Genomic DNA, 27,664 nt, shown 5'->3' with positions numbered 1-27,664 from the left:
GGGTGAGGCAAGTGTTGGACACCCAGTCACCTCATCCACAGGCTATAGATGGACTAAACAAACAGGCATGCGGTCTCCCTCCCTGGGCATCCCAGTTGGATAAGGCCCTGGAGTATCTCTCATTCTCCAACTGACAGCTGAGATCAAGCAATGCTGTTTGGGGATGGGAAGCCCCAGGAGAGCAGGAACCCCCCTAGGGGTGCTCAGCACCCAAGGGTCTCCTAACCAGAGCAAACCTGAGCTACTGAACAAGCCCAGAGAAGGGCACCTTGGGAAGGAAGGAGTCCCGGGCAGAGAATCTGTATACATACACAAAACCTCACAAATAAAGATGCTTATGTACACATATGAAAACATACACACATAGGAGGCCCAGCTTCAGTTCTAGCTTTTGACAACAACATTGCAAGCCTGTGGATATGGTGTGTCTTGGGAAAAGGTGCAGAAATAGACATCTTGGAAGTAGGTATGGTTACCCACTTGCATAGAAATTTAGGCTGAACCATTCAGAGTTCCTTCTAACCTTAAAGACCTGAGGCAGCTGCATTTCAGGGAAGGAGGCAAAGCTCCCATAACCAATGGCAGCCCTGTTCTGGATCAGGGCCCTGTGTATGATATCACTGGGGGCATCCATGTAAGCACTGGGACCTGCTGGGGAACTCCAGGGTGTAGGATGAAGCCAACCTTTTAGGAGTGCTGTGTGGAGCCTGGAGGAGACCGAAATAACAACACAAGTACCAACACACACCCAGGAGGAGACAATCACATTATTTAACCATCAGTCAGGAGGGACTTGGGCATAGGGCTAGAGGGGTCCTGGGAGTCCCTTCTGGCCATTGGCTAGACATTATTAGCTCTCTTCAGGATCAGGGAGGTGAGGAGGTGCCCAGGGGAGGAACTGTGTGGCTGGGATGGTGCTCAGAGCCACGGCTACTTCAGCCACTGGAAGAACTTCATTGTTTCAATAACCTGCCTGAGGCAGGCCCTGCACAGCCCTCTGGTCTGGTGTCCCCCGGAGAAGTGGCCTGGTCTTAAGTGGCAGGCCATTCCCGACAGAGACAATTGTGCCCAAGAGCTTCCACCCTGGGGAGAGAGAGCTGGAGCCCTGAGGCGGGGGTGGAGAGGTGGGGGAGACATGTTTATTCCAGCATTCTTAGTGCCCCATTCTTAGGTGGAATGTGCAGAATGTTCATCCCAGAAAGCCACGCCATAGGCACAAAGGAAAACCCTGAGGTGAGTGTGGGGTGCTGGCCCACCCTTGCAGCACCTGCCCCCAATATCTGCTGGGGTATTTGGCATTTCTCTCTTCTTTGTTGCTTTGTTTTTTCACTCTTTAAATAATTAATATAATTACCTTTTTAAATACAAAATACACAGTGTCCTTTCTCTTCCACTTATTTTGGGGTGACAGGGAAATATTTTAAATAAAGGTCTCAGCTCTCTACTGGGTCACAAGTGGGAGAGCTGGACACCCAGGTGCCACCCCTCCCCTGGGCTGTCCCGGCACCCCCGTTCACCCCGCTCCTGGCTGCTGCCCCTGACTTGAGGCTTGAGGTGCCCTGGCCCAAGACCCCCTGGATGATGAGGGGTTTTCATGGGAGGTGGCATGAAGTCCATGCTGTGTGACTCCAGGTGAGCCCACTTTTGGTTGACAGGGTCAGAAAAGGGCTTAGCCCATGAAGCAGACAGGCCCCAGAAGCACCCCTCCCCGCCTTGTGGGGGTCCCCAGGTCTGAGAAGGAGGCATCCAGCACTGGCAGCTGCTCCAACACAGGTGTGCGCACCTCCAACACCGTCCGGCCTTGCTGGGTCTTGACAGAGACAGGGAAAAAGAGATGTGAGCATGGTAAAATATTGCTCAATGGACCCCAACCCCAGCCCCAGGCTCATCTCTCCTGAGAACCCTGACTATATCCAGATGGCTCTGGATATATGGACTAGGTATGTCAGTGTGAAGGGCACACATTTGTGTTTTCTCTGTGCTTCTACTGGGCATCTGAATGTCCACAAATTGCACAAGCTTGTGTAACTCCATGCAATGCTGGTGTGCGTACACGTAGGAGGCCACCTAGATGGCTCACACAAGTTTGACTCCCATTTTCCCCTTCCTCCTCCTTATCCCTTTAAGCTCCCTCCCCTCAGGCACATCTGACACTGGGAAGCTGGACTCCCCCAAGCTGTTCCTAGGCACCCTGCCAAATGCTTCTCCCATTCCCTTCCTGTAGCCCAAGTCAGGGACCTGTCACCCACCCAGCATTTCTGGTTCCCACCTGACAGCCATCTCTGAATTCCTTGACATAGGGACTGGTCTCAGGGCTCAGTTCATCCTCATTGGCCCCCCGGAGTCTCAGGGGGCCATCCTGGGTTACTACAGAGCAAGGGTAGGAGACATTCTGGTGGGCAGAGACGCTGAGCAGACGCAGGAAGGTGAGCTGGACCACACCCACTGGGGAGCCCTCAGAGTCCACATAGGAGAACTGAGGAGAAAAAAGAGTCAGAGGAGACACTGCAGGCTCCGGGAACAACAAACTTCAGTCTTGGGGTTCGAGGAAAAATGGCAAAGAAAGCATCAAAGGTCACACAAACAGGAAAGAAGAGTCAGGATGGGCAAGGGTGGGCAGACTGAGGACCAATGAGCTCGCACCTGTGTGATGTCATCCCTAGGTGTAACACAAGTCTCCCCTCCTGCTGTAAAGTTGCAGAACACCCGGAAGGCATCCCGAGCACAGCCCTGGTTGGGGTCAACCCAGTACTCTCCTGTTGGGTGAGGAACACGGAGACCAGGGTCAGGAGGTTCCACGCTCTGAGATACTCCTGATTCACGTTTCCTTCCCTCCCTCTGCCCCAAGGCCCCCAGCCGGAGCCACAGCCCAGCCACCCAGTGCTCTCCCACACAAAGCCCTGCCTCAGTTTGTCTTATCACCTTGCAGCCCACCCAGTCTCTGGTTGGCACCTGCATCTCCAGTATTGACTCTGGGCCCCCCAGAGGGAGTGTGATGGATAGATGTGATGGGTAGCTATCTGTATGAATTTAGGTGTGTGTGTGTGTGTGTGTGTGTGTGTGTGTGTGTGTGTGTGTGTGTGCTTTCATGGACACTGCTGCTCACAGGTGGAGCCATGTCAGCTGCTGAGACCCTGAAGCACTTTTTGCCCAATTGATGTTACAAATCTGTTACAGTTACAAACTTGTTACAGTTACAAACCTGTAACTGTTACAAACTTGCTACAGTTACAAACCTGTAATGTTACAAACCTGTTACAGTTGCAAACCTGTAACTGTTACAAACCTGTAACTATTACAAACTTGTTACAGTTACAAACCTGTTATAAACCCATCACAGCCCTGCTAGAAACCACGCCATATTCACCCCACTCCAGCACCTTCCTTAAGATCCCCACTCCCAGAAAGCAGCTACTTGCAGTGCCCCGGCCTGAGGCTGGTGCTAACCATCAGGAAGCTCTGGGTGGCACAGCTTCAAGTCCTGGCAGGTGCGAGCAGGGCTGTCCTGGGTCCCTGTTGGCTTCCTCATCTGCTCAATCTCCTCCCTCAGAGAGTCCAGTGAGCCGAAGATCTCCTCCAGCCCTGCAGGGGTGCCTGGGGCACCACCAGTGGGCTCAGCCTCATCGCCTTGCATCAGCTGGCTTCCGTCCACAGAGCGGCGGGTCTTCTTGGGCATCTGGATGGGCAGTGGCTGGATCACCTCACCCGGGGGTCCCTGGGTAGAGACACAGGGTGCAGTGAGTTCATGGTGAAAGTAAAGCCTGATGCCTGCACATGGTGCTGCCTCCTCTCTCCTTACTCACCGGGTGTCCTGGAGGGCCCTGCACGCCCTTCTCTCCCTTAGGTCCAGCCGGGCCCTAACAAAGGAATTAATGAGGTCAAGGAGGGGTCAAGAGATGAAGCATAGGATCAAGGCCACAAAAGGGTCAATTAGTCTCTTGGCAGAAATGAGGGGCTCCCCACCCAGAAGGGGGAATGTGTGTATTTGCCCTGGAGAAACAGGGTTAAGTCCAGCTCAGGGAGGGCAAAAGTCAAAGATAAGTCACTCACTGTGGCTCCTTTGGCTCCTTTGGGGCCAGCGGGTCCCTGTAAATGAACAGAAGGGGTCAGCATGGGAAATGGCTCAGGAGTGGAAAAAGTCATAAGTCCCTGGGACCCTGGGTTTCTATAGGAGGGACACGGAGACAGAGAAGAGAGAGAACTGCGGGATGCTGAGGACCATACTGGAAGTCTGCAGTGGGGTTAAGGGATTATGAGAAGTAGGTGGGGTACTTACAGGCAGGCCAGGGGGCCCTCCAGGACCAATGGGGCCAGATGCTCCTGGGATACCCTAGAACAACAGCATGGGGAGAGGCTGAGTCTCTCAATCCCTCCACCCCCACAGCCCAGTTCCCATCCCCACCTTCAGCATGAATTCCACCCTACCCCCAGACCTCTGCAAACCATTCCTGTACCCACCGTCTCTCCCTTCTGTCCGGGGGAGCCCTGAGGGCCAGGAAGACCCCGGTCACCCTTCTCTCCTTGCTCTCCAGTTGGCCCAATCAGTCCGATGAGACCTGGGTGACCCTGGATAAGAGGGAAGGTGGTCATAGGGATGCTAAAAGAACTTACACAAATGGAAAAGGGCAAAAAGACAGGGAGATAGACACGGGATCAGGAGAAAGCTTCAGTTTTCCCATGGCCCCATGAATAAGACCCCCAGGACTGAGTATCGGAGGCCTGAAGCAGAGCAGTGGGCACTGGCCATCCCCGTAGGATCTGGGGCTGAGATGTATGTACGATCACATCTCTGTCACTCACCTTCTCTCCCTTGGCTCCAGCATCACCCCGGAGGCCAGGAAGCCCTGGGGGTCCCTGTGAAAAGAAAAGTGGTCACTCTCCCCATCCTCCCTGGCTCTGGAGTAGCCAGAGCCACCCATCTATCCCATTCACTTACCACAGGGCCTGGGGGCCCAGCCTGGCCTGTGGCTCCAGGGCGGCCTTGTTGACCCTAGAGATTAGAGAGAACACCCCACGGTCAGGAGGATTATCCCCACATTACACACCACCCATGGCCTTCACCCACCCAACTCCTTCACACTGCAACTCACCACTGCGCCTGGGAGCCCCCGAAGACCATCAGGGCCAGGCTTTCCCGCTGGGCCTGCAGGACCCACAGGGCCTGTCTTTCCTGGGGCCCCAACAGCACCAGGGTCCCCCTGAAACACACAGAAAGAACTTGTCCTCAAAGGCAGAGGAGGAGAAAGGAGGTCTAAGGTGAAAAAGGGTGAGGCAGGGAGGGAGGAGGTACCATGCTGTCAGGAGCCCTGGGGAAGGAACAAGTGCAGGGGAGGGGTAGGGCTCAACAGGGAAGAGAGACATAGGGAAGACATCTGGAGCCAGAACTCAGAGGAAGAAGGTAGGGTAAGTCCCAGCACCCAGGGTGGCCTCTCCATCGTCACCTTGGCTCCCTTTTCTCCTTGTCGTCCCTCTGGACCGGGAGTGCCAGCAGGTCCCTGAAGAAGAGGGCAGGGAGGAAATGATAGTAGACAACCAGACTCAACTCAGCCCCTTCCCACCCTCGCGCGCACGCGCGCGCGCACACACACACACACACACACACACACACACACACACACACACGTGCATACACACATCCACACACATGCATACGTATGCACACACAGAAGCACACACAGAAAGGCCCGTTCACAAACACTGAAGACAGGAGCAGCCACACCCACTGCTAAACACAAGAGCTCTGCGCATATGGTGAAGAGAGCCGCTGGGCCACTTTCCCTCATCACACCTCCTGCTCCAGCAAATAAGAGGTTAAGCTCAAATGCATGCTTCTGGAGAAGCCCTCGTCCTGTGTCCATTTTGATAGGTCAGTAAGAGCCACAGACCAAAGCCCAGGGGCAAAAGCACACAAGGTACCGGGCACACCAAAGATGGCCAGCTGCGGGTACCGCGCCCCATCTGAAGATAACCAGATACAGCATCTCCCTGCCCATCACTTGCCATCACCTCACCTCCATCCACCCCACCCAAAGACACGTGCCTGAATAACATCACTTACCCGCTTTCCAAGGGGTCCAGGGGGCCCATTCTCCCCAGTGGGACCAGGGGATCCCTAAGGAGGGAGGATACGAAGGGGGTGAGTAGGCTCCAGCCAGGAGACCTCAGGGAACAGGTAGGGCCCTAAGGCTAAGGCTCAGTGGGAACAGAAGGGCACTCGTCACTCACAGGCTGTCCTGGCTCGCCGTCCTCTCCCCGGTCGCCCTTAGCACCATCCTGGCCCTGAAGGAGTGAAACAAAGTCAGAGGCGGGTCCCCAACCTGGCTGGTTTCTCAGCTAAGACTCCTGCCATCTGAAACTCACCCTTGTAAACCCTAACTCCCACCTGCTACACAGAGGCCAACCCAGAAAACCCCATCATCTTGGCACCCCCCTCCCTCAATAAGACTTACCCGTGGGCCAGCTTCTCCAGGGGGCCCAGGGTCCCCAGGAAAGCCAACAGGACCCTAATCCAGAAGGAGGACAAGGTCAGCGTCACAGCTCCCTAAGGCCATCCAGAGCCAACACAGAGCCCCTGGGACACATGTCACCCTTGCAGGGAGTCTCCTGTGCCCCTCTTCCCTGCCTTATCCCTTCAACCTCCTTAACGCTGCAAAACTAACTACTAGAGACCTCTCACTTCCCTCTGAGAGACCTCTCACTTCCCTCTGACTGAGAGACCTCTCACTTCCCTCTGACTGAGAGACCTCTCACTTCCCTCTGACTGGGAGACCTCTCACTTTCCTCTGGCTGGGAGATCTCTCACTTCCCTCTGACTGAGAGATCTCTCATTTCCTCTGACTGAGAGATCCCTCACTTCCCTCTGACTGAGACCTCTCACTTTCCTCTGACTGAGAGATCTCTCACTTCCTCTGACTGGGAGACCTCTCACTTCCCTCTGACTGAGAGACCTCTCACTTCCCTCTGACTGGGAGACCTCTCACTTCCCTCTGACTGAAGGTCTCTCACTTCCCTCTGACTGAGAGACCTCTCACTTCCCTCTGACTGAGAGACCTCTCACTTCCTCTGACTGGGAGACCTCTCACTTCCTCTGACTGGGAGACCTCTCACTTCCTCTGACTGGGAGATCTCTCACTTCCCTCTGACTGAGAGACCTCTCACTTCCCTCTGACTGGGAGATCTCTCACTTCCTCTGACTGGGAGATCTCTCACTTTCCTCTGACTGGGAGATCTCTCACTTCCCTCTGACTGGGAGACCTCTCACTTCCCTCTGACTGGGAGACCTCTCACTTTCCTCTGACTGGGAGATCTCTCACTTCCTCTGACTGGGAGATCTCTCACTTTCCTCTGACTGGGAGATCTCTCACTTCCCTCTGACTGGGAGACCTCTCACTTCCCTCTGACTGGGAGATCTCTCACTTCCCTCTGACTGGGAGATCTCTCACTTCCTCTGACTGGGAGACCTCTCACTTCCTTCTGCACTCTTCCACAGGAGAACACATTCCCACAGCCTCCCTCTCGGGTGTCACCCCCACCCTAGGGCTCCTCACATTCCCGGATGCTAATGCCCACACACCCCAGTACTCCAGGGTTTCCCATTCCCAGAGCCCCCTTTTGCTCCCCAAACTCACAGGGTTTCCCTTGGGGCCATCATCGCCTGTGGGGCCTTTAGGCCCTGGTGGTCCGGCCTCTCCTGCCTGTCCAGCCTCCCCTTTCTCACCACGTTCACCGCGTGGACCCTGCAGAGCAAGTGGCAGGAACAGATGGTCTCAAGGGGTCTTGACAGTCAAGAAGATGGCCTACTCTCAGTCTCCCCCTAAGTCACTTGGTGACAATGGGACAGTCTGAGTCAGGCCTATGGGGAGTGTCCTGGCCCCTCCTCCCTTCAAGGAAATGGTGGCTGGGCTCCTTCAGGCCCAGAGATCAAGCCAGGAGCAGACTCCTGGGCTGTGGAGGTCCCAGATCAAGAGACAGAAAAGATGAGGGTACAGCTGAAGGGCAAGAGGCGTCAGAGGGCAAGGCCTCACTCAGAATTGTCACTCACCTTGACACCTGGTTCACCCTGGACGCCTGGAGACCCAGATTCTCCCGGCTCACCCTACAAAGAGATGAGCATCAGAGTCCCCCCAAATCCTGACAACCTCACATCTCAGTCAAAAATAGAAACCTAACCCTCACCCCCTGCCGAGACTTGTCATTCACCCCTCTTCAGTTACCTTCTCTCCAGGGGGACCCAGGTTCCCAACACCTCCAGGGGGACCTTGTGGGCCCTGGAAGAGAAAGAGAAGGGAAAGTCATTATGAGGGGAGATGGAGGCCCAGCTGAGCACAGCAGGGAGGCAGCGGCATCCCAGGGCCATGGTGCTTCTCTTGGTACCTGAGATGGGACTCGGGTTTATGGTCTAAGGAAAAGGAGGCAGAGAACTAACTACATCAGTCTAAGGGACAGGGGGACAAGGGATGGGATGACTCACGTCAGCACCGTTGGGTCCAGCGGGGCCTCGAGGTCCTGGGGGGCCAGGTGGTCCCTGGGTGGGGGGGTATAAGCACATCAGGACAGGAAAGGCAGGGAGAAAAGGAACTCCAAGGACGAGCAGGGTGTAGGGCCGGGTGAGCAGAGGTCCAGGCAGAAGGCAGATGGCGATGGCAGATGGCGATGACAGATGGCAGGGCAAGCCGTTAGGTCAGCAGTGGAGTGTCAGGCTGGGGACAGGCTGGGTGGCAGGTGGGTTTGGGCCAGCAAAGGTTGCACTCACCATAGGCCCCACGTCTCCTGTTTCTCCCTTCTCCCCAGAAGGTCCTGGCAGGCCCTGTGCACAGACCCAGGTGACCAGCCATCCAACACCCAACCTTGCCACTCAGCCCCACAGCAGGCCCTAGTTCTCTGTCCCCACTGCCCCGTCTTCATTAGCAACTGACTGGCAAGGCGCCCACAGACCCCTCCAGAGCCTACCTCTCAGGCCCCGGCCCCACCCCAGCTCACCTGGAGGCCAATGGGTCCTGGGGGCCCATTGAATCCTCTTGTTCCTTCATCGCCTTTGGCTCCAAAGTGTCCCTGGGGCCCCCGAGCTCCAGGCTCCCCATCAGCTCCCTGGGGCAGGGACAAGGACAGAATGATAGATAGGTCACGGGTCATGTGTCCTCCATCCACAAACCTGAGCACCAGGCACAAGGCAGAGGGGAAACTGAGGCAGACTAGAGTCTGCTAGGGCACTCACCGCAGCTCCCGGCTGCCCCACAGGACCGATGGGACCAGGAGGTCCAGGAGGGCCCTAGGGAAGAAAGGAAGTCAGAGATGCCAGGACAGTTCAAAGGGGAGAGCATGTCAAGGGTGGGATGAGATTAAAAGTCAGGAGGTCAAAGGTCAAGGTCATGGATGCTTACATGTTCGCCTTTATTCCCCTTGGTGCCCTTCTGCCCTGGGTCTCCCACCTCACCCTGCAGAAGGTGACAAGACACATCAGAAAGGAGATATGCAAATTAGATAAGGTCAGAAGGTCAGCAGTCTCTCCTGGAAAGAAGTCTGGACACATCTGTAGGTTCTCTCACCTTGTCCCCATCCTCTCCAGCCACACCTGGGGGTCCCGCTGGACCAGGAAGCCCCACAGGACCCTGCACCCCATCACGGCCAGTGGGACCAATAGGGCCCTTCTCACCCTGTGGTAAACAAGGGAAGAGGTAACCGTTTGGATGCAGCCTCACCTTCAAGCGTCTCCACAACACACCTTGGTACCAATCACCCCTCACCCACAGCTCACAGCCTCCTGCCCCATGCTCACCGGGACACCTTTCTCTCCTGCTGCTCCGGGGGGGCCTTGTGGGCCTGGACGCCCTGGGGGACCAATGGGGCCCCCTGATCCTGCTGCACCTCGCTCCCCGGGGGAGCCCTGAGAGAGAGATGGAGTCAGACCCTCCAGGAAGGAGACCCCTGGACCCCTGACTATGGATCTCAGAAGAACAGTGAATCAGATGCATCCTGGCTGACCCCAGATTCCCTCTGCCCAGGCACACGGCTCCCACCACACCCTGCCCAGCATCCACCTCACCCAAAACCTTTCCTGGTTCCTGCCCACAGCCTCCCAGGGGCCCCAGACTCACTGCAGGGCCAGGAGGGCCAGCGGGACCTTCATTTCCCTTCAAGCCAGGTCCACCCTAGGAACCAGATTTAGGGCAACAGATGAGAGGGGAAGGGGAGACTTCACAGTCATATGGGACCCCAAAAAGACACGTTGGGAAGTGTGGGTTCAGTGAGATACAAACAGGGAGTAGTATCAAGGGGGGCAGGAGGTGAGTGACCCTATAGGCAACTGGCTTTGGGGTTATACTCACAGCAGTGCCTGGGAGGCCTCGCTCTCCTGGGAAGCCTCTCAGACCAGCGGGACCATCCTTCCCTGGGGCCCCAGGGGGACCAGGGTCACCCTGAAATGAAAGGAGGGTGATAAACCATAGTTGAACAGAGCTCTCTGGCCCCTCAGATCCACACTGGTCCACTGCTTGCAGCTTCCCAGCCCCCCAATACCTCCCTGCTGGTGGGTCCCCCAACACCCCCCTGCTGGCCAGGGCCCCCAACACCCCCCTGCTGGCCAGGGCCCCCAACACCGCCCTGCTGCCTGGCCCCCTCACTGACCTTGGTCCCCTCCTTTCCAGCAGTTCCAGGCAATCCTTGCTCTCCAGGAGGTCCTGGGGGACCAGGGTGACCTCTCTCCCCCATGGGACCGCTTTCCCCAGCTGCTCCCTGTGAAAGGCACAGTCTAAGCACAACTCTGTCACCTTGAGACCCAACTCTGCACCCCCCAAAAAATGCCAGTCTAGAGCCCCTTAGTCTTCCCCAAAGCCACTGGGACACTGACAGTGATCCCCTCGCCACTGGGGCTTACTGTCCCCAGTGTGGCCTGACCGTGCCACCTTGTGTCACAGCTGGGAAACTTCTCAAAGAGAGAGAGCCACCCAGGATGGAGCAGGGCTGTATGACTGCGGGAAGAGACCCCAACTCCAGGTCTGGGGTGCATTCTTCCCTGGGGAAAACCTACCTGAGGACCCACCACTCCAGGGGGTCCTGGGGGGCCGGTCTTCCCTTGGAATCCCTGAGAAGAAAGCGGTAAAGTCAGAGCAGGAATGGACAGGGTGGGGGAGTGACAGGAGGTGGGGGGTGACAATGGGCAGGAAGTGCCAGGCTCCCTGAGGAAGAACAGCAACACAGGGCAGCTGGCTCAGCAGGATCCGAGACCCACCCCACCCTGCACCTCTGGAATCACTCACCACTTCTCCCCTCTGGCCTGGGTGTCCTGGCAGCCCGTCCTTCCCTGCTGGGCCCTGGAAAGTGTTTGGGGTCAGGTGACCTCTTGACAGGGAAGAGGAGAGGGTAGAAGGAAGTGCAGTGGCCATCAGCCAGTGGTCAACTTACCGGAGGGCCTTTGGGGCCAGGAAACCCATTGGGGCCCTGAGGGCCAGGGAGACCCTAGAGACAGGGATGCGGTGAGTGACAGGCAGGCTCTGGACAAAGGACCACAAGTTTCTTCCCCAGGGAACACGGGAACAGAGCAGTCAAGCCACACTCACCCTCTCTCCGGGTGGCCCGTGGGGACCGTCACCTCCCGATGTTCCCTGTGAGGGAAATAGAGAGTGACGTTTATCAGTCACCCCCCAAGGGAAGATGGTGGAAGGGGCTGGGGTGGGGTCTCAAGGCCCAGCATCAGGAGATGGATACAGTCTTGCAGAGTCCACTCACCTTGGCTCCAGACTTCCCAGTGGCACCTCGAGGTCCCCGCTGACCCCTTGGGCCCTAGGGAGACAGAGTGGAATGTTAGAGACATCCCTGAGTCTCGACCCAGCCCACCTCTTGGCTCTCCAGCCACTGGGTCTGCCCACAGCACTCACCGTGGGGCCCCGTTCTCCCCGAGGTCCTGACTTCCCAGACAGACCCTGGCGGGAATAAAGTCAAGCAAACATTAGCCGAGGTAGGACTCCTGCCACAGCCCCACAGCCGCCTCTCCAACCCCAGCTCCTCCCTCTGCACCCCTGTCCCCCAGCTTACCCGGGCTCCTTTCTCTCCACTGGCCCCAGGAAAACCAGGAAACCCCTGGGACCCCTGGTGAGGATGGAGAAGGAAGAAGGTGAGAGGAGGGGCTTCGGAATGGCCAAAGGGGTGAAGAGAGGCCATGAAGGCAGCAACAGTGCCACCTGGGCCCTGCCAGCAGGTAAGTGGCCTCAGAAAGACCTCTGCTGCCCCATGGCCTCTATTTCTCATCCATAAAATGGGAGTCAGCTAAATCCACACGAGGGAACCCCACACTCTAGGAGTCTATGCTTCCTGGGGTCAGAGGTCAAGGAAGGGACAATGAGAAGGGACAGGAAAGGGGCATCCCATCACCTTGGGACCCTGACGTCCAGGGTAGCCAGGCAGACCAGGAACTCCCAGCTTGCCCTGTGGGAGGACAGAATGAAGTTAGGGAGGACAGGAGCTGCAGACACCTGTCAGCAACACTCTCCACAGAAGCCCCATGGTCCTTCCGGCTTCTTTAGTGTCCCCAGAGCAGACGTCCCAACCCCTTCTCTGTCCCCTCAGATTGAGCACTGTGGTCCAGCCATCGCCACCCCGTTTTCAGTTCCACAGGCCCCAGCACCCACCGCTGTACTGCCCAGCCAGACCTCTCATAGCCTCCCTGCTCCTTGAGGGGGAGCACCAGCCCAGCTCCTCCCTCAGGGCCCTTTCCTCCTCATGTTCCTCGAATCATCCTGCCCAGGAGGCTGCAGAGCCGTGGTAGGAATGTGAGGCTCATAGCCAGGCTCTGCCCTTCATTGCTGGGTTCACAGCCATCCTAGTGTCCCCACACTGCCAATGGCGTCATGTATGAAGCAGCGCTGACTGACAGGACAAGGTCACAGACCTCCCCTCCTCTGACTCCCCTCTCCACATTCTCATCCCAGCTCGCACCCCCATGACCCCCCTGTGCCTGTCACACTGACTTCTTATGCCCCCGCCTCAAGCCACTGGTACCCGATAGGTGCCGTGCATAGAAAGGCATAATTATCACAGCTATCTTTGATCAATCACTGACTTACAGTCAGCGCCCCATGTCCAGCCTGCCCCAGGGGCCAAGCCACTATTCCCCATCACCTTCTCGCCCATGAGCCCGGTGGGTCCAGGGTCTCCAGTAGGTCCAGTGCGTCCTTTCGGCCCTTCAGGGCCATCTTCTCCCCTGGAACCAGGGACTCCAACCTCACCCTGAGAGGAGAGTGTGGAGGTGAGTGTTGGGGACAGAGATGAGAGAGAGGCACCAGCAAGGCTGGTGGGGGGCGGGGATTGGCAAGTGTCTCCAGGACAGCAATGAAGAGTGTCCCACATGAAGAGAGCGCTGCCATCTCACTGGGACACAGCTCTAAGAGGACACAGCAACGAAGAGAAAAGTTTTCCATTTCACTGGAGCACAGGGCAGCTCAAAATGGAGGAGCAGCAGGGCAGGTGTTGGGGAACTGGAGGGTGGGAACTTCCACTCACCCTGTCTCCTTTCACTCCTATGTCACCTTTGAACCCAGGAAAGCCATCCTCGCCCTGAGAAAGACAGAGGTGAGAGAGTACCACAGAGGGAAAAGGTTCAGGGAGTTGGGCTCAGGGATCGTGGGTAAAGGGGTGGATTTTAGAAATGGGAGGGCAGAAGGGCCCTGAGAGAGAGCAGGACACTGAGGGAGAGCAGGGCAGGAGGGCACTGAGGGAGAGCAGGGCAGGAGGGCACTGAGGGAGAGCAGGGCAGGAGGGCACTGAGGGAGAGCAGGGCAGGAGGGCACTAAGGGAGAGCAGGGCAGGAGGGCACTGAGGGAGAGCCGGGCAGTGGAGATGCACAAGGCTCACTGACCTTTTCACCCTTGTGGCCCTTCAGGCCCCGAATTCCATCCACACCCTAGAATTAGAGGGAGGACAGAAATTCAGTGATCAGCTAAGTTAGAGAACTGAGCCCACCCGTCCCCCAATTCTCTGGTAGTCAGTTACCTTGACACCTCGAGGGCCTGGGTATCCTAAAGGACCCTGTGGTCCAGAGGGACCCTAGAAGAAGAAAGAGAGGGGCATATGAAAGCCCTCAGATGTCACTGTGGGGGCCTTAGGGGTGGGAGAACACAGCGACTACACTGGGGGTGGGGGAGGGGGTCATGGGACTTAGACTCAGAACATCACATGGTCAGGGCCAAGTGAAGGATGACGGAAGTCCCAAGGACGCTGAGCCCTTTCCCCCAGTCTGAAGACACCTTTGAGGGTAAAAGGAAGTGTGGAGGGTCTCACCTGGTTCCCTTTGGTTCCTGGGGGACCTTCCTTCCCTGGGTGACCCTGCAAGAAAGAGTTACAGAGACTGTAACTGTTGAGCCTTGACACTGTCCGCACACTACCAAATTGCCCTGTGCGCTAACAAAGCCAAAACCATCGGCAGCCACCGTGAGTGGCCTTACAGAGAAAGGTAGACAGTCACTGAGGGAGTTGCCCGTGGCATACTGGGTAGAGGAGAGGGGAGGGGCACTCACGGGGAGTCCATCTGAGCCAGGCATGCCAGGAAGCCCTGGTTTCCCACGAGGACCCTGCAGGAGGACGAGGAAGACCATGGTCATTAGAGGAACTGGGTTTTCACAAACTCTCAGGAGAGAGGGAGCACCCCTCACACAGGCCTAGAATCTGACACCCAGAGAATCAGTCACCCACCTTCTCTCCATGAGGGCCGATGGCACCCTGAGGACCGGGCAGGCCCTGCATGTGGAAAAACACAAGTCGAATGAGCCCCAGAGCTGCGCCATCCTCTGCACCCCCATTAAGCACCAGAGCAAGAAGGGCCCAGTGACCTGTCCCCACCCAGAGTGTGAAACATAGTGAGGCCTAGGTGCCTAGGTGCCAGGCACTAAGATTGGGAAGAGGGCAGGACCACTCACCTGGGTCCCAGGAGTGCCCTGTTGTCCAGGGGGCCCTGGCTCTCCTTGCGGTCCCTAGAAACAAGTAGCCAGAGAGAGCCAGGCCATGGCCAGGCGGGGGTCAGGCAGGGGTCAGAAGAAAGTGACAGAACAGAGAGGACAGAAAGCAGCAAGGCCAGTCAAGAGGGCAGGGCCAGGAAACAGGAAGGTGTTCAATATGGCAGCCAACAGGACTGGGTAGGGGATTTGCAGGGATGAGGGGTGGGGTACAGGACTGGGTAGGGGATTTGCAGGGATGAGGGGTGGGGTCTCTATGCCAATCACTCACCAGGCTCCCTTTGGGGCCATGGGGGCCATCCATGCCTCGAACTCCCTGAAACATAAGACGGGGTAAGCAGGCTGGAAGCTGGGGCCAGGCCAGGAGCACTGTGGCTTCTGAGAAGCCTGCCTGGTCATCCCAAAGGGTGGACGGCAGACACCCGATCAGACTACACATTCATCTCAAACCCAGGCTGGCACAGCCTGTCCAGATCTGCAGGGTGTGGGCCTGTGGGTTTGAGGGTTTCTGTTTTGTTTTTCTTGAGGATTTTTGTTGTTTTGGGCTACAGCCAGAGCCCTGGTGCACTGCACCACAGGGTCCACCAAGTACTTCTTGGGTGGGGGAAGCTAGAGCAGAAATAAGGGGGTGTCCAGAAGTAGAAAATCTCATGGGCAGGGGCAGGAGGAGGGGTGTGGATTGAAGAGGTCAGGGGTAAGGTCGGGGCTGGAAGTCACTTACCGGGGGCCCGGGAATGCCAGGTGGACCTTTGGGGCCAAGAAGTCCTCTAGGTCCCTGCATTTAGAGTTGACAGGGACAGCATGAGTGGGTAATAGGAAACGTGTCCCTGTTGTTCCCACTGCTTCCTGTGGCTCCCCCAGAGCACTCAGGACACTCACCGACTCTCCAGGCAGCCCCCGGGGCCCAATATCTCCATCATCACCCTGGAAAAGAAGGGCATATTAATCAATCTTGCCTTCTAGACTTCTGAGTCCAGCCCCTGCCCTGACCATGGCACTTACCTGCTCTCCATCCTCACCAGGAGGCCCAGGAAGGCCCTGAGCACCGGTGTCACCCTGGAAAAGGAGGGGGCAGTGAAGCACAGCCTCAGGTCCCCTCACACAGGCGGATAGATCCTTTTGCTGAGCTGATGAGCCCCCAGGCCTCTTTAACTGAACTCTGAGGTCCCAACTTCCCCTCTAGAGTTCTGTCCCCATCATACCCACCCTGTGTCCCTTCTCGCCAGGTAGCCCTGGAAGTCCGTCAAAACCTCGGTCACCCTAGGAGAAAGAGGGAAAAGCAAAGTGAGGGTCCAGCCATCTCCCATTCCACCCTTCCTACTCTGTCCTGGGGCACTGTAGCCCACGAGAAACTGGGGGGCCCTGGGCAGGCCAGGCAGCTACAGTGTCCGAGGAGGACAGGCACATTACCTTCACACCGGGTTCTCCGGGCATCCCTCGGGCTCCATCAGCACCAGCTCGACCCTGGGGGTGCAAAGCACGTGTGAGAGCAAGTGGAGACATGGCCGCTATCCTCCAAGCTCCATTTCAACCCCTAGAGGACTCACCCTTCGCCCAGCCTTGCCAGGAGGGCCTGTGAGGCCCTGAGGACCTCTGGGGCCCTAGTAAGAGGAGAGACAGGGATGGTTAATGGGCGTAGGTGGAGGGGGATGGGCCACAATTAGATGTGGGGGTTGTCACCTGAGGGCCCAGGTCTCCAGATTCTCCTTTTAAGCCAGGGCTCCCAGGCTGACCCTGCAAGAGAAAAGATGGCCACGATACAACCTAAAACCATCTCAAAGCCCCACCCCACCCCTGGCCGCAGCCCCCCTACCAAAGAAGTGGCCTGGTTCTTTGACAAAACTATCTATACACACAAATACTATACACACAAATAAAGAAACACTACTTTAACATCCAACTCACTCAGCCTGGTCTACAGAGCGAGTTCCAGGACAGCCAAGGTTCATTGAGAAACCCTGACTGGAAAATCCAAAAACAAAACAAAACAACAACAAAAACATCCAACTCACTCACCAAGGGGCCAGGGCGACCTGTGTATCCCATGGGGCCAGGGGGCCCACGGAGTGCCAACTAGAGGAGCAAGAGGAACAGCAAAGATGAGATGAAGGCAACTTGAGAGCCCTAGCACACCCCCAAATTGGTCTTCCCTTTATCCAATGCTCACCCCGTGAGCACTGCTCTCCTCCATCTCTCCTCAACCTAAGCAAAGCCAGGCCCTCCTTCCATTCCAGTCCTCCCGGTAGTCCTCCCTCTAGTCTTCCCTGTAGCCACCCAAGCACCTTCCCTTTCCACCACACACCCCCCTCTGTGCCTGCTCACCCGTGCCTGCTGCAGAATGGCCTGGGCCTGGGCCTCCTGGGCTGCCACCACAGGGCCCTTGTCACCTCCACTACTGCCAAACCGGAACTGAGGGGCAACAAAAGATACAAGTTCCCCTCCAGGAAATCCACGTGCCCTTCAAGCCAGAGATGCCCTCCAACATCACGGCTGTGCCCCTGGCTCTGGCTAGCCACTCAGAGGTTTCTCAGGCCCTCCCAACCCTCCCCACTCTAGCCACTCCAGTACTGTCCTCTGGTTCTTCTCCTTAAAAAAAAAAAAAAAAAAAAGAGATTTCTCTGCCCTGTTTTAGATGGTCCAAGTTTGGTTCTAGAAGACATTCCATGTCTAAAGAGGCTGCAATCTTCCCACCCCTAAAGGTCAATTGCTTCAGCTGACGCTGTGAACTTCAGGTCTTCCCATCATCACTGTCCATGTGCTGAGAGGCCAGGCATGCCCCACCACGACCAGCTTCTCCTCCACGGTCTTCTTGGTTAGTTCTTGGTGATACAAGTGCCCCCCCCCCAACCTGTTTCAAAGCCCAGAAGATAACTCACTGGGAGCATCAGAGATGTGCCTGGAGGACCAGGGGCTCCATCTGATCCAGGGAGCCCTGCCCGGCCGGGGGGGCCCTGAGTGAGAGAGAATAAGGAAAGGGGGGAGTCAGGAGCATGTCAGAGCATCACTTGAAATCCTTCCCTACAGGACCTACATAGACATCTCTAGATCTCTCCTGGGTGCTCTACCCTTGAAGGAAAACGTAGGGAGGCATCAGCTTGCTGTCCTCCCCAGCTAGAGTCTGCTCCCACACGCTAGGTTATAGGGAGCACAGGCTGGGTCTTCAATTAGCCGGCTGATAAGGGATTACAGAACACAGCACCCACGGGGTACCAGTGGCTCCTCTGCAGTTGTCCCCACCCCCAGAACATTCACTTACCCTCTCGCCAGGGTCTCCAACTGGGCCTGGGTTCCCCTGGATGCCAGGGGGTCCAGTCAATCCCTGAGGGACAAAAAGAAGGGAAGTCAGAGGTGGACATCAGACAGACAAGGGGCATGGGCTGAGGGGTGGTCTCTATAGCAGAGGTGTGGGATCTGGTGCCTGGCTGGAAGCACACTTCAGAGTGGGGACCTGGACATAGTTAGGCAAGTCACAGGTGTAACAGCAGGAAATGTCCCACGCCTTTAATCGCAGCACTCAGGAGGCAGAGGCAGGCGGATCCTTGTGAGTTCAAGGCCAGCCTGGTCTACAGTACGAGTGCCAAGATAGGCTCCAAAGCTACACAGAGAATTCCTGTCTCAAAAAAAAGAAAAAAAAAAAGAAAAAGAAAAAAAACAAATAAAAGAAAGGTAGATTATATAGTACACTCACCGCAGGGCCTTCTGGGCCAGGGGGTCCCTCTACGAACATACCCTGTGGGGTCAGACATCCAAAGTTAGAGGCCACAGGGCCAGCACCCACCCCATTCCCTCCTCCTCCTCCTGTCCACCTCCCTCAGCCCTGTGACCCCTGTGACTTACAGGCTCCAGCACGGCAGGCTCTCCCTTCTCTCCCTTTAGCCCCCGGGGTCCGTGGGCAACCTGAGGGAGACACACATGTAACCCCCAGTGGGGCCTGTGAATAGCCAGGACACCACAACTGTCCCATCCCAACTCCAAATTCACTTCCAGGACCTCCTGGACTCTACCTCAAACTCTGAGCCACTTCCCTGGCCCACCAATGTCTCTGAGTGTCACCAGTGTCTCTGAGAGCCACTTTCCCTTCCACCCCAGCATTCCTCTTCCGCCCTGTCACCAAAGGTTCCTTCTGACCCCAGGAATCCTTAAACCTGAAGAGGCATGCACTTCCTCATCCTTACCCCACCTGCCAAGTAAGGCCTATTTCTCAGGAGTGGGAGTGAGGCTCGGATCTATAATCCAATTTTAAAAGCTATGGGTTTTCCTCCAGAAAACGGGAAGCATATGCCCTAATGTACAGAAGTTTATCTGTAGCTGTTTTGTTGTTTCAAGACACTCCTAAGAAAAGAACTTGGTGTGCCCAAGGCTGCCCTCAAACTCAATCCCCCTGCCTCAGCCTCCCAAGCATTGACATCACCAGCATGCCTATTTCTAGTTGAAATTTCTTGGGATTTACAAGTTCACATTGCCCCAGAGGGGCTGGGAAGATGGCTCAACAGTTAAGAACACTCGTCGCTCTTGCAGAGGACCTGGGTTTGGTTCCCAGCCCCCATATGGCGGCTCACAGAACCTGTAACTCCAGTTCTAGAGGGTCTGGTGCCCTGATCTGACCTGCACAGGCGCTAGGCATGCGTGTGGTATACTGTACATAAACACAAATATACACATGTGTGTGTATGTGTGTCTATATGAGTGTGTGTCTGTGTGAGTGTATGTGTGTGTATATGTGTATGTATGTGAGTATGTGTGTATGAGTGTGTGAGTGTGTGTGTGTGTGAGTGTGTGTGTGTGTGTATATGTGTATGTGTGTGTATGTATATCTATGTGAATATGTGTCTATGTGTGTGTGTGTGCATATGTGTCTATGTGTGTATGTGTGAGTGTGTGTGTATATGTGTGTGTGTGAGTGTGTATGTGTGTCTATATGAGTGTGTGTCTGTGTGTGTCTGTGTGTGTATATGTGTATGTGTGTGTATGTGTCTATGTGTGTGTGTGTGCATATGTGTCTATGTGTGTATGTGTGTATATGTGTATGCATATGTGTGTATGTATGAGTGTGTATATGTGAGAGTGTGTGTGTGTGTGTATGTGAGTGTTGTGACTGTGTGAGTGTGCAAGTGTGAGCACGCATGTCTGTGTCAGTGTATGAGTGAGTGTGTGTGTGTGTGTATACAGACACAACATACACATGAAGGAGATTCAGAAAGCTGTTGCCACTGGTATCCCACATTCTGGCCTCTCAACTGGATTTTGGGAAAATACAGCTTTTGGGGTGAGTTCTCTAAACCTCAGAAGTAACCCTCACAGTCCGCTAGTTCCCTCCCCCTCCCCCGATTATACTCCAAGTTCACCAGCCTCTCCCTCCCACTCTTCCATCCCAGTTCCCACTCCAAGCTCTAGGCCAGACCAAAGACAGTGACACAGAGGACGAAAGTCATTTCCTACCACCCCCACCCCCACCCCAGATTCTCCCAACAAAGACCTTTGGAATTCCCCGCTCCACCCCTACCTTGGCCAGTTAGGTTTGGTGAGTTCCCAAATCCCAGCACAACCCCAAATACTCAGAAAGCAGCACACGCCCAAAGCAGCAAGGGTGGCAGAGCCAGGCAAGCAAGCGGGACAGAGCTCAGCAGCAGCAGCAGCAGCAAGGGGACAGCCATGACAGCAGAGCGGGTGGGACAGGGTGGAGCCAATGGGAAGCAATCCAACACAGAGGGACATCTGAAGACCTGGGACGCCACTAAAGGGATAAAACAAAGGGACACACACTTGGAAGCAAGACTGATACCAGAGCCAAGAAAAATTAAACACAGACAAGATGGCTAGAAAACACACTGAACAAACAGGAAGTGGTTAGAGAGACAGGAAGCCCCCAAGAAAAAAGAATCCAGGAAGTGGACCTTCAAAAGCAATATGGCTACCATGACCAAGAGAGAAAAGAAATTTACAAAACAAATAGAAAGTGACTCTGGCAAAGAGAATGAAGAAGATGAAAGGCAAGATCCAAGAAAAAACACCAACACCCAAGCTAGGACACACAGGAAATGGCCACAGTTAACATCTAGGTCCACAATGAATATCTTATGATTTTGATAATCTGAGGTATCCAAGAATTAGTTTATTGTCAATGAAAAATCAGAACACAAACAAAGAAGCAATCCCTTTTAGCCCAGACTCACATGGTCACCAAGAGGGACATCAAGGCTACAGAAGACAGGGAAAGACAGACAGATCAGAAGTGGCCCCGAAAGTTAGAAAATGTCACATGGGAAGTTAGGGACTTTAGCATCAACATGGACACAGAGTTGTTTCGAGCAAGAGGAGATGGGTGAGACAGACAGAAACTGGACGCAAGGCAGCTGCTTACTGATGAAAAGCTTCATATAACACCTGTCTCAATTTAGACAAGAAGTGGCCGAAGAAGAAAGGAAGTGGCCATGGGATTGCAAAAAGTCCAGTTGCCACAGACAGAGGACCTTCAAGGAGGCACGAGAAAGCAGGAAGTGGTCTTCTCAAGCTACACAGACATCTCATGTGAAGAGGCTACAACAAGCCAACAGGAGTAGCTCACAGCCAACAAGGATCAAACAGGAAGCCATCCATGTGGTGCCCCCTGATGGAGAAGGAAGGACTAGGAGCTGCTTTCACTTACGGCTCCTGAGTGAGCTGTCTCCGCAGAGAGGGCAGGGCCAAGCTCCGTCTCCTCACGATAGTCCCCATAGCCATAGGTGTAATCGTAGAGCCCTGCTGGGGAGTCTGTGCCACCCTCCCCATATTCCTCTGCCTGGAAGCTGTCGGCTGTGGGGGGGACCTGGAGATCTGCCTGCTCCTTCCCAAGGACAGGCGGGAAGAAGGGGTAGATGGGGACCGGGTGTTAGGCCTGAGAGGGGGGATCCCCTTGACCCCGGGATTGACAACTTCTACCCCAAAGAACCCGAGGGTCACTGGGACTGGAGTTTTCTCCCCGCAATGAGCAAGGGGAGGGACCAAGTAAAAGGAAGAATATTGACCACAAAATGGATGCTTGGAAATGGATATGGTTGGGAGAAATTGTGGGAAAGAAGGGTGGCCGGAGGGCTGGACACAGGACAGTCCATGGACATAATGACAGACGAGGACTCTAAGACAAAGACAGAGAGACAGAGAGAGGAAAAAGGCAAGAACGTTAGACGGAAAATGGACCCAGGAATGGCATGTGACAAGGAAGGGAACTCCTTTAACACCAACATAGAGGATCTACTCTAGAGTCAAAAATGACGATGGGGCGTGACACCAGAAGAAATGGCCACACTTAGACAGGCAGGTAGCAGGTCTGGAGGGACCAGAGAAGTCTAAAGTGGGTACATAAAGAGCCTCCCGGCCAGGGAGAAGTTCTCATTAGGATGCTTTGTGGAAGGCTCCAGCCGGGTGATGGTGACGTTGGGGATGAAGTTACCTCTTCAAGGAATGGCAAGGGGCTGGGCTCCAGGACTCCTTCCTCTTCGCCTGGGGTGGGGTACTGGCCCCAAGGGAGGAGGGAAGGAGTGGGGAGGTGAGAGGTTAGCAGAAAAGAAAGCTAAGCAGCAACCTGTCCCCACCACAGGCAGGCTCTGGGATGGGGGGTGGGGGAAATCTCAGATCTTGCAGCCCCTTTAAAGAAGACAGTTTGAAGAGAGTCAATCTCCAATGTCTGTAAACTGGGGGCAAAGATCTGGATGCCCATTCTACCTGCCGATAATTGCTGCCTCTGGTCCTGGGGAGGGCCCGGGCAGTGGGGGAGGCTGCCCGTGGAGCTGGGCGTCGGGAGGGGGGAGGCTGGCCGAGGGCTTTGCCAGAGCCTCCAGCTGGAGAGAGCCTTGGTGAGGGGGGCGCCTGCCTGGCTGCCGACCTCTTGGCAGGAGGGTTAGGCTTTCGGGGAGGGGTCCGGTGCCCTCTAGGGGAAGGGGGAGCCCTGCGGTTAGAGCTCTGAGGACGCTGCAGTGGAGAGATAGGGGGCGGGCCGTGAGCAAGTGACCCTCCATAACCTAGTGTCTCTCCCGGAAACTGGGGCTGATGGGGACTTAGCATAAGAGATGTTGATAGGGGGATAGGAGGTGCTGGGAGAAAGGGGAGAGGTGAGGGGGGCCCTCAAGTTTACCTGGTAACCGGGGGCGGTCCCCGTAGTCATCACATCGTAATAGGGGGGCTCGTAGTCATAGTAGAGAGGCTCAGAGGGCTGGGAGCAGGGAGGGGAAGAGACAGGGCAGCAGTGGGAGATTGAAGGCCAGAGATCCAGAGGGCAATAAGGAGACGGTGTGGGGTGGAAGGTTGAGAGTTGAGGGTGACAGCGAGGAAGGAGAAGGTGGGAGAGGAAATGGGTTCCCCATGTGGATAGAAGCAGACATGATTAAGAGATTGACCCTCCAGTCTTCACTGTCCCCAAAACACATCTGTCACCCAACCACCCGGACCCCCCCAACAACCTAGACCTTCACCCCTCTTCCCATCATCCCAGAGACTCTGCTCCCTGTCCCCACACTTCCAGCCCACCCAGCTTTGAGGGTCCCTCTACCTCTCTTCCCTCCCTATCACCCCCCCCCATGTCACTTCTCAGCTTCATTCTCCTGTCCCCACTCCTCGGGGCTCACCTGTCCCCTAACGTCTCCCAATCTCTTAATTCAAGGAAGGGATGGAAACCCAAGGCAGACAGGAAGAAGACGCCACACAGGCAGGGCACATAGCTCCCGCGAGGGGGGGGGGTCTTCATAATGACTCTTTTTATTTTTAAATGAAAATAAAAAGGTTGATGACTGAGGACTGGGCGGAGGGCACGATGGGAAAAGAGGAGTCCTGCCCTGCAGGGGGCTAAGGAGGGGATGGGATGGAGCAGGGTGGAACACTGCGGGGGAACTGCCCTGGAGAACCCCAGTGTCCTCCCCACAACCTCAAGCTTCAGTTTGCCCAACACCCTCACCTGTGGCTGGGGCTCCTGGCTCTGTGGCTTATGAAGTCTTGATGGCTGCTTCTTGGGAGATCTCTGGGCTCTGTGAGGCTTCTGGGTCTGAGGTGCATCCCTCTGTTCCCTCTCACATTCCAGGTCCTTCTGCCCACAAGACTGATAGGCAGCTTGGACGCCCGGGACAATGACGAGCTCCTGAACATCGCCCTGCAAAGGTATAAGGAGAGAAAAGCGGTGGAGAGACAGAGGGGCTCAGAGGCACGAGAGGAATGGTTCGGGCCGGTAGGCGGATGAACAGGTAAGGCGGTGACTGCATCCAGAGGCAGGCCAGCGCTGTCAGCTGGCCCGGCGGATGAAAGGGTGGTGGACACATGAAGGGGGGTTGTCTGTGGGTGACGGGGTGACGGGGCAGGTGAATAAACGAGCAAATTTGGTCGGGTAACGAGTGACTGGATACGTTGCTATAAGCTGGTCTGGGAGTATCATCAGAGAAGGTCACAATCCGCTTATAGGGACAACAGGAACAGGACAAGCACTTTCATCGCTTTATCTCATATCTCAAAAAAGGAATGATGAGCCAAAATCAGAGCAACAGGTCAGGACTAGAACTCAGGCCTTCCAACTTCAGACTCTACACAGGCCATCTCCTCCCTGCTCCTATGGTCACACACAGGCCCTTCCACATGGCTGCCTGAGACAGGCACAGCCCTGGGGGCCGTGACCCTACAGCATCAGTGATGATGGAAATTCCCTGGATGGACCTCTAGAATTGGAGATTTTGTTTCCTTCTGAATCTCAGTGGCAATTACTCGAGTCCACACACGCTGCTTACACACTGGTTCATCTCAAAGCAAAACAAAGAGTCCCCCTGGGATGACAGAGACCTTATACTGTCATACTGTGTTTTCCTTCACCACCAGGTATTCAGAAAGTGGTGGCTGTCTGTGTGGGTGGATGGACAGATGGATAGATGGACAGATGGAGTGGGAAGGCAGACAGGTCAATAGAGGTTTGAGTGCAGTAAGAACGATGGTGAATGGATGGACAATGGATGGATGGATGGACGGACTTGTGGGCAAATGAATGGGAGGCACAGAGCAATGGGCACATACTGCTGTCTAGCTGTACAGAAGGGGCTCTAATACATGGTAAATGTGTGTCTGGATGCATGTGTCCATGTGTGTATAGATATATGGAATGAGCTGACGTATGTGACCATGTATGTGTGTGCATGTGTCCATGTATGTATAGGTAGACGGAGTGAGCTGACGTATGTGACCATGTATGTGTGTGCATGTGTCCATGTGTGTATAGGTAGATGGAATGAGCTGACGTATGTGACCATGTGTGTATGTGCATGTGTCCATGTATGTATAGGTAGACGGAGTGAGCTGACGTATGTGACCATGTGTGTATGCGCATGTGTCCATGTGTGTATAGGTAGATGGAATGAGCTGACGTATGTGACCATGTGTGTCCATGTGTGTATAGGTAGACTGAGCGAACGGTTGAGTGAGGAGTGACTACATGGGTGGAAAGGCAGATGAGTGGTTTGAGGTGGTCTGAGGAGGGAGGAGTTGTGCTGGGGGAAGACAGGTGAGTGGCTGGGTGTGAGCCTAAGTGCATGAGCAGAGAGGTGCCCGGTACATGGTCAGGCGAGTGGACGGATGAACAGGTAAGGCGGTGCGTGCCTCCAGAGGCAGGCCAGCTGTGTTGGCTGGCTGCATGGATGAAAGGGTGGTGGACGCATGAAGAGGGGTTGTCTGTGGGTGACGGGGTGACGGGGAGGTGAATAAAGGCGCAAACTGGCTGAAGGAAATGATGCATGATGGACAGGTGACTGGCTGGGTAAATATCTATAAACTGTATTTATATAAGCGGGCCTCTTGCTGCCCATTGAAGAAGCCAGCCCTGAAGACCAGAAACGGAAACTAAAAATCCTGGGAAGAAAAATGAAGGCTTCAGTATAGGAAGACAGAAGGCTGGAACCACACGTGTGGCTTCGAGATACGGGGCCAAAATCACGCTCTTGAGACTACTGTCACACTTACCTCAAAGACTTCATCATCTAGAATATGGGCACCAAAGATCACCACCCCACGGGTGTCCAGCACCGGGTGCACACTTCGGGGAAGGGGCCGGGTGACTCGCTTCTTACAGTCCACAATGAGGGTGACAGACTGCCCCTTCACAGCCACAGCCACGCGGTGCCACCTAATCATGGGGTTAGAAGTTCATGTGACTGACTAGTGATAGGGCTGGGAGACAGCCAGTAGAAGAGCTGGCAATGATAATGGGATTAAAAATCACAATGGTAGAGCTGGAGAGATGGCTCAAGGGTTAAGAGCACTGGCTTCTCTTCCAGAGGACCTGGGTTCAATTCCCAGCAACCACATGGTGGCTCACAACCACCTGTAATTCCAGTCCTTGGGGATCTGATGTTCTCTTCTGGCATCTACAGGTATCAGGCAGGCAGGAAAAACACCCACACACATAAATTAAATTAAAAATTTTAAAGAATTACAAGCAAGGGTTACCACTTATCTGGTGTTTATAGCATGGGCACCCTGCAATCATTTTCTAGTTGAGGTACCATATTTGATGATCTTTATAGACACAGAAACTAATGCTCAGAAAGTTAAGTCCTCTGCCAGTGTGCCAGCAGGTATCTTTGTATTCCCATTCCTAGACATAGACTCCAAGACCCAAACCCTAATCAAGAAGTGACAACTTCAAGCATCAGGCTAGTGTACCCAAGGAGTCCCTTAGTTTAGAGACTGAGCAGACTGAGGCACTTTCTGCTGACAGCGTGGATCAGGCAGGCCAAAGGGACAAACTTACTTGCCATCTGCTAGGTTGAGGCCTCGGAAGATGGGCTGAGAGGGGGCTTGTGGCCGTCCCCTCTGGTCCTCATACAGGAAGCGGACAGGGCGACCAAGCTCAAGGCCCAGCTGCTGGACTCCCTGGACACTGTATAGAGTCAAGAGGGGGGCCTGGAGGCCAGGGCGGGTCCGGACAACAGTCATCAGAGAGAAATCTCTGGGAAAGCCTCCTGGTGCCCGAGAGAGAGAGAGAGAGAGAGAGAGAGAGATGGAGTTAGTGGCAAAGGGACCCCAAACTCCACCTCCCCGTCTCCCCACCTCCACATCTCACTGCCCAAACCTGGGAAGAGCTGGCGGGTGGGTGCACTGAGCTGGGCAGGTCGTGACACACGGTAGGCCACATCAGACGGACAGACCCCTTTTGATTTCCGGACACCATCAGGAAGGGAGGGGAACCTCAGGGCACGCAGTATGTCCACAGAGGGGGCACCTGGGAGAGCCGGGGCTCAAGTCAGTACACAGAACATGTCTCAGAGACAGTCTCAATAGGGAACACCCAGATCTCCTCCTCAGTCCCCCTTACATTCTCCTGAAATGGCCCTATAGGGATGGGAAGCAAAGTGACCCAGAGTGGCAGGGCTGCTAGCCCTGGCTGGCATGCAACTCGATGCCCTCGCACCCTCTCTTTCCCAGACCCGCTGTCGTTCTGCCTCTAAGCTGTGAATCTCAGCTAAGGTCTCTCACTGTCTTCCCCTGCCTCCCTCTGTCTCTCCTCCCCTCTCTGCCCCTGTACCCCTGTGTGTGCACCTGCCGGACCCTTCCTCCCTTCCCTCTTCTGTTTTCCCTCCTCCCCCACCCACCCCCCTGCCCATCCTTTTCTTCCTCCCTCTCCCTCCCTCCCTCTCTGTATCTCCCAGTTTCTGGCTTCCTGGCATCTGCTTGGTCTCTAGCACAAACAACATCTGGGCAATCCATCATCCCGGGCACAG

General features: G+C 55.3%; 1 protein-coding gene across 1 annotated transcript in view; it reads right to left on the bottom strand.

Annotated features, from left to right (window-relative positions):
* Positions 1–761: 761 nt before the first annotated feature.
* The window catches only part of Col11a2 (collagen type XI alpha 2 chain), a 29,878-nt gene continuing 2,975 nt past the window's right edge, over positions 762–27,664 (bottom strand). The window contains exons 2-66 of the mRNA XM_027388718.2: positions 27,016–27,165; positions 26,695–26,905; positions 25,905–26,067; positions 23,869–24,060; positions 23,053–23,130; positions 22,372–22,434; positions 21,589–21,765; positions 18,780–18,839; positions 18,631–18,672; positions 18,199–18,261; positions 17,819–17,893; positions 17,265–17,351; positions 16,959–17,015; positions 16,623–16,676; positions 16,490–16,543; positions 16,353–16,406; positions 16,149–16,202; positions 15,945–15,998; positions 15,822–15,866; positions 15,664–15,717; positions 15,214–15,258; positions 14,907–14,960; positions 14,683–14,727; positions 14,508–14,561; positions 14,272–14,316; positions 13,984–14,037; positions 13,850–13,894; positions 13,495–13,548; positions 13,114–13,221; positions 12,367–12,420; positions 12,031–12,084; positions 11,874–11,918; positions 11,725–11,778; positions 11,556–11,600; positions 11,401–11,454; positions 11,256–11,309; positions 11,027–11,080; positions 10,624–10,731; positions 10,326–10,415; positions 10,095–10,148; positions 9,776–9,883; positions 9,546–9,653; positions 9,381–9,434; positions 9,215–9,268; positions 8,980–9,087; positions 8,753–8,806; positions 8,471–8,524; positions 8,214–8,267; positions 8,042–8,095; positions 7,629–7,736; positions 6,450–6,503; positions 6,226–6,279; positions 6,059–6,112; positions 5,442–5,495; positions 5,091–5,198; positions 4,937–4,990; positions 4,801–4,854; positions 4,459–4,566; positions 4,277–4,330; positions 4,051–4,086; positions 3,804–3,857; positions 3,448–3,715; positions 2,644–2,756; positions 2,270–2,476; positions 762–1,810 (exon numbers count right to left, since the gene is read on the bottom strand). Of these exons, the coding sequence (XP_027244519.1) occupies positions 1,670–1,810; positions 2,270–2,476; positions 2,644–2,756; positions 3,448–3,715; positions 3,804–3,857; positions 4,051–4,086; positions 4,277–4,330; positions 4,459–4,566; positions 4,801–4,854; positions 4,937–4,990; positions 5,091–5,198; positions 5,442–5,495; positions 6,059–6,112; positions 6,226–6,279; positions 6,450–6,503; positions 7,629–7,736; positions 8,042–8,095; positions 8,214–8,267; positions 8,471–8,524; positions 8,753–8,806; positions 8,980–9,087; positions 9,215–9,268; positions 9,381–9,434; positions 9,546–9,653; positions 9,776–9,883; positions 10,095–10,148; positions 10,326–10,415; positions 10,624–10,731; positions 11,027–11,080; positions 11,256–11,309; positions 11,401–11,454; positions 11,556–11,600; positions 11,725–11,778; positions 11,874–11,918; positions 12,031–12,084; positions 12,367–12,420; positions 13,114–13,221; positions 13,495–13,548; positions 13,850–13,894; positions 13,984–14,037; positions 14,272–14,316; positions 14,508–14,561; positions 14,683–14,727; positions 14,907–14,960; positions 15,214–15,258; positions 15,664–15,717; positions 15,822–15,866; positions 15,945–15,998; positions 16,149–16,202; positions 16,353–16,406; positions 16,490–16,543; positions 16,623–16,676; positions 16,959–17,015; positions 17,265–17,351; positions 17,819–17,893; positions 18,199–18,261; positions 18,631–18,672; positions 18,780–18,839; positions 21,589–21,765; positions 22,372–22,434; positions 23,053–23,130; positions 23,869–24,060; positions 25,905–26,067; positions 26,695–26,905; positions 27,016–27,165 (5,126 nt within the window). The 3' untranslated portion in view covers positions 762–1,669. The remainder of the gene's footprint in view (positions 1,811–2,269; positions 2,477–2,643; positions 2,757–3,447; positions 3,716–3,803; positions 3,858–4,050; positions 4,087–4,276; positions 4,331–4,458; positions 4,567–4,800; positions 4,855–4,936; positions 4,991–5,090; positions 5,199–5,441; positions 5,496–6,058; positions 6,113–6,225; positions 6,280–6,449; positions 6,504–7,628; positions 7,737–8,041; positions 8,096–8,213; positions 8,268–8,470; positions 8,525–8,752; positions 8,807–8,979; positions 9,088–9,214; positions 9,269–9,380; positions 9,435–9,545; positions 9,654–9,775; positions 9,884–10,094; positions 10,149–10,325; positions 10,416–10,623; positions 10,732–11,026; positions 11,081–11,255; positions 11,310–11,400; positions 11,455–11,555; positions 11,601–11,724; positions 11,779–11,873; positions 11,919–12,030; positions 12,085–12,366; positions 12,421–13,113; positions 13,222–13,494; positions 13,549–13,849; positions 13,895–13,983; positions 14,038–14,271; positions 14,317–14,507; positions 14,562–14,682; positions 14,728–14,906; positions 14,961–15,213; positions 15,259–15,663; positions 15,718–15,821; positions 15,867–15,944; positions 15,999–16,148; positions 16,203–16,352; positions 16,407–16,489; positions 16,544–16,622; positions 16,677–16,958; positions 17,016–17,264; positions 17,352–17,818; positions 17,894–18,198; positions 18,262–18,630; positions 18,673–18,779; positions 18,840–21,588; positions 21,766–22,371; positions 22,435–23,052; positions 23,131–23,868; positions 24,061–25,904; positions 26,068–26,694; positions 26,906–27,015; positions 27,166–27,664) is intronic.

Source organism: Cricetulus griseus (assembly GCF_003668045.3).
Source record: "Cricetulus griseus strain 17A/GY chromosome 1 unlocalized genomic scaffold, alternate assembly CriGri-PICRH-1.0 chr1_0, whole genome shotgun sequence".
Lineage (NCBI taxonomy): Eukaryota > Metazoa > Chordata > Mammalia > Rodentia > Cricetidae > Cricetulus > Cricetulus griseus.
Note: the sequence above shows the minus strand (reverse complement) of the source record. Positions and strands in the feature narration are given on the sequence as shown.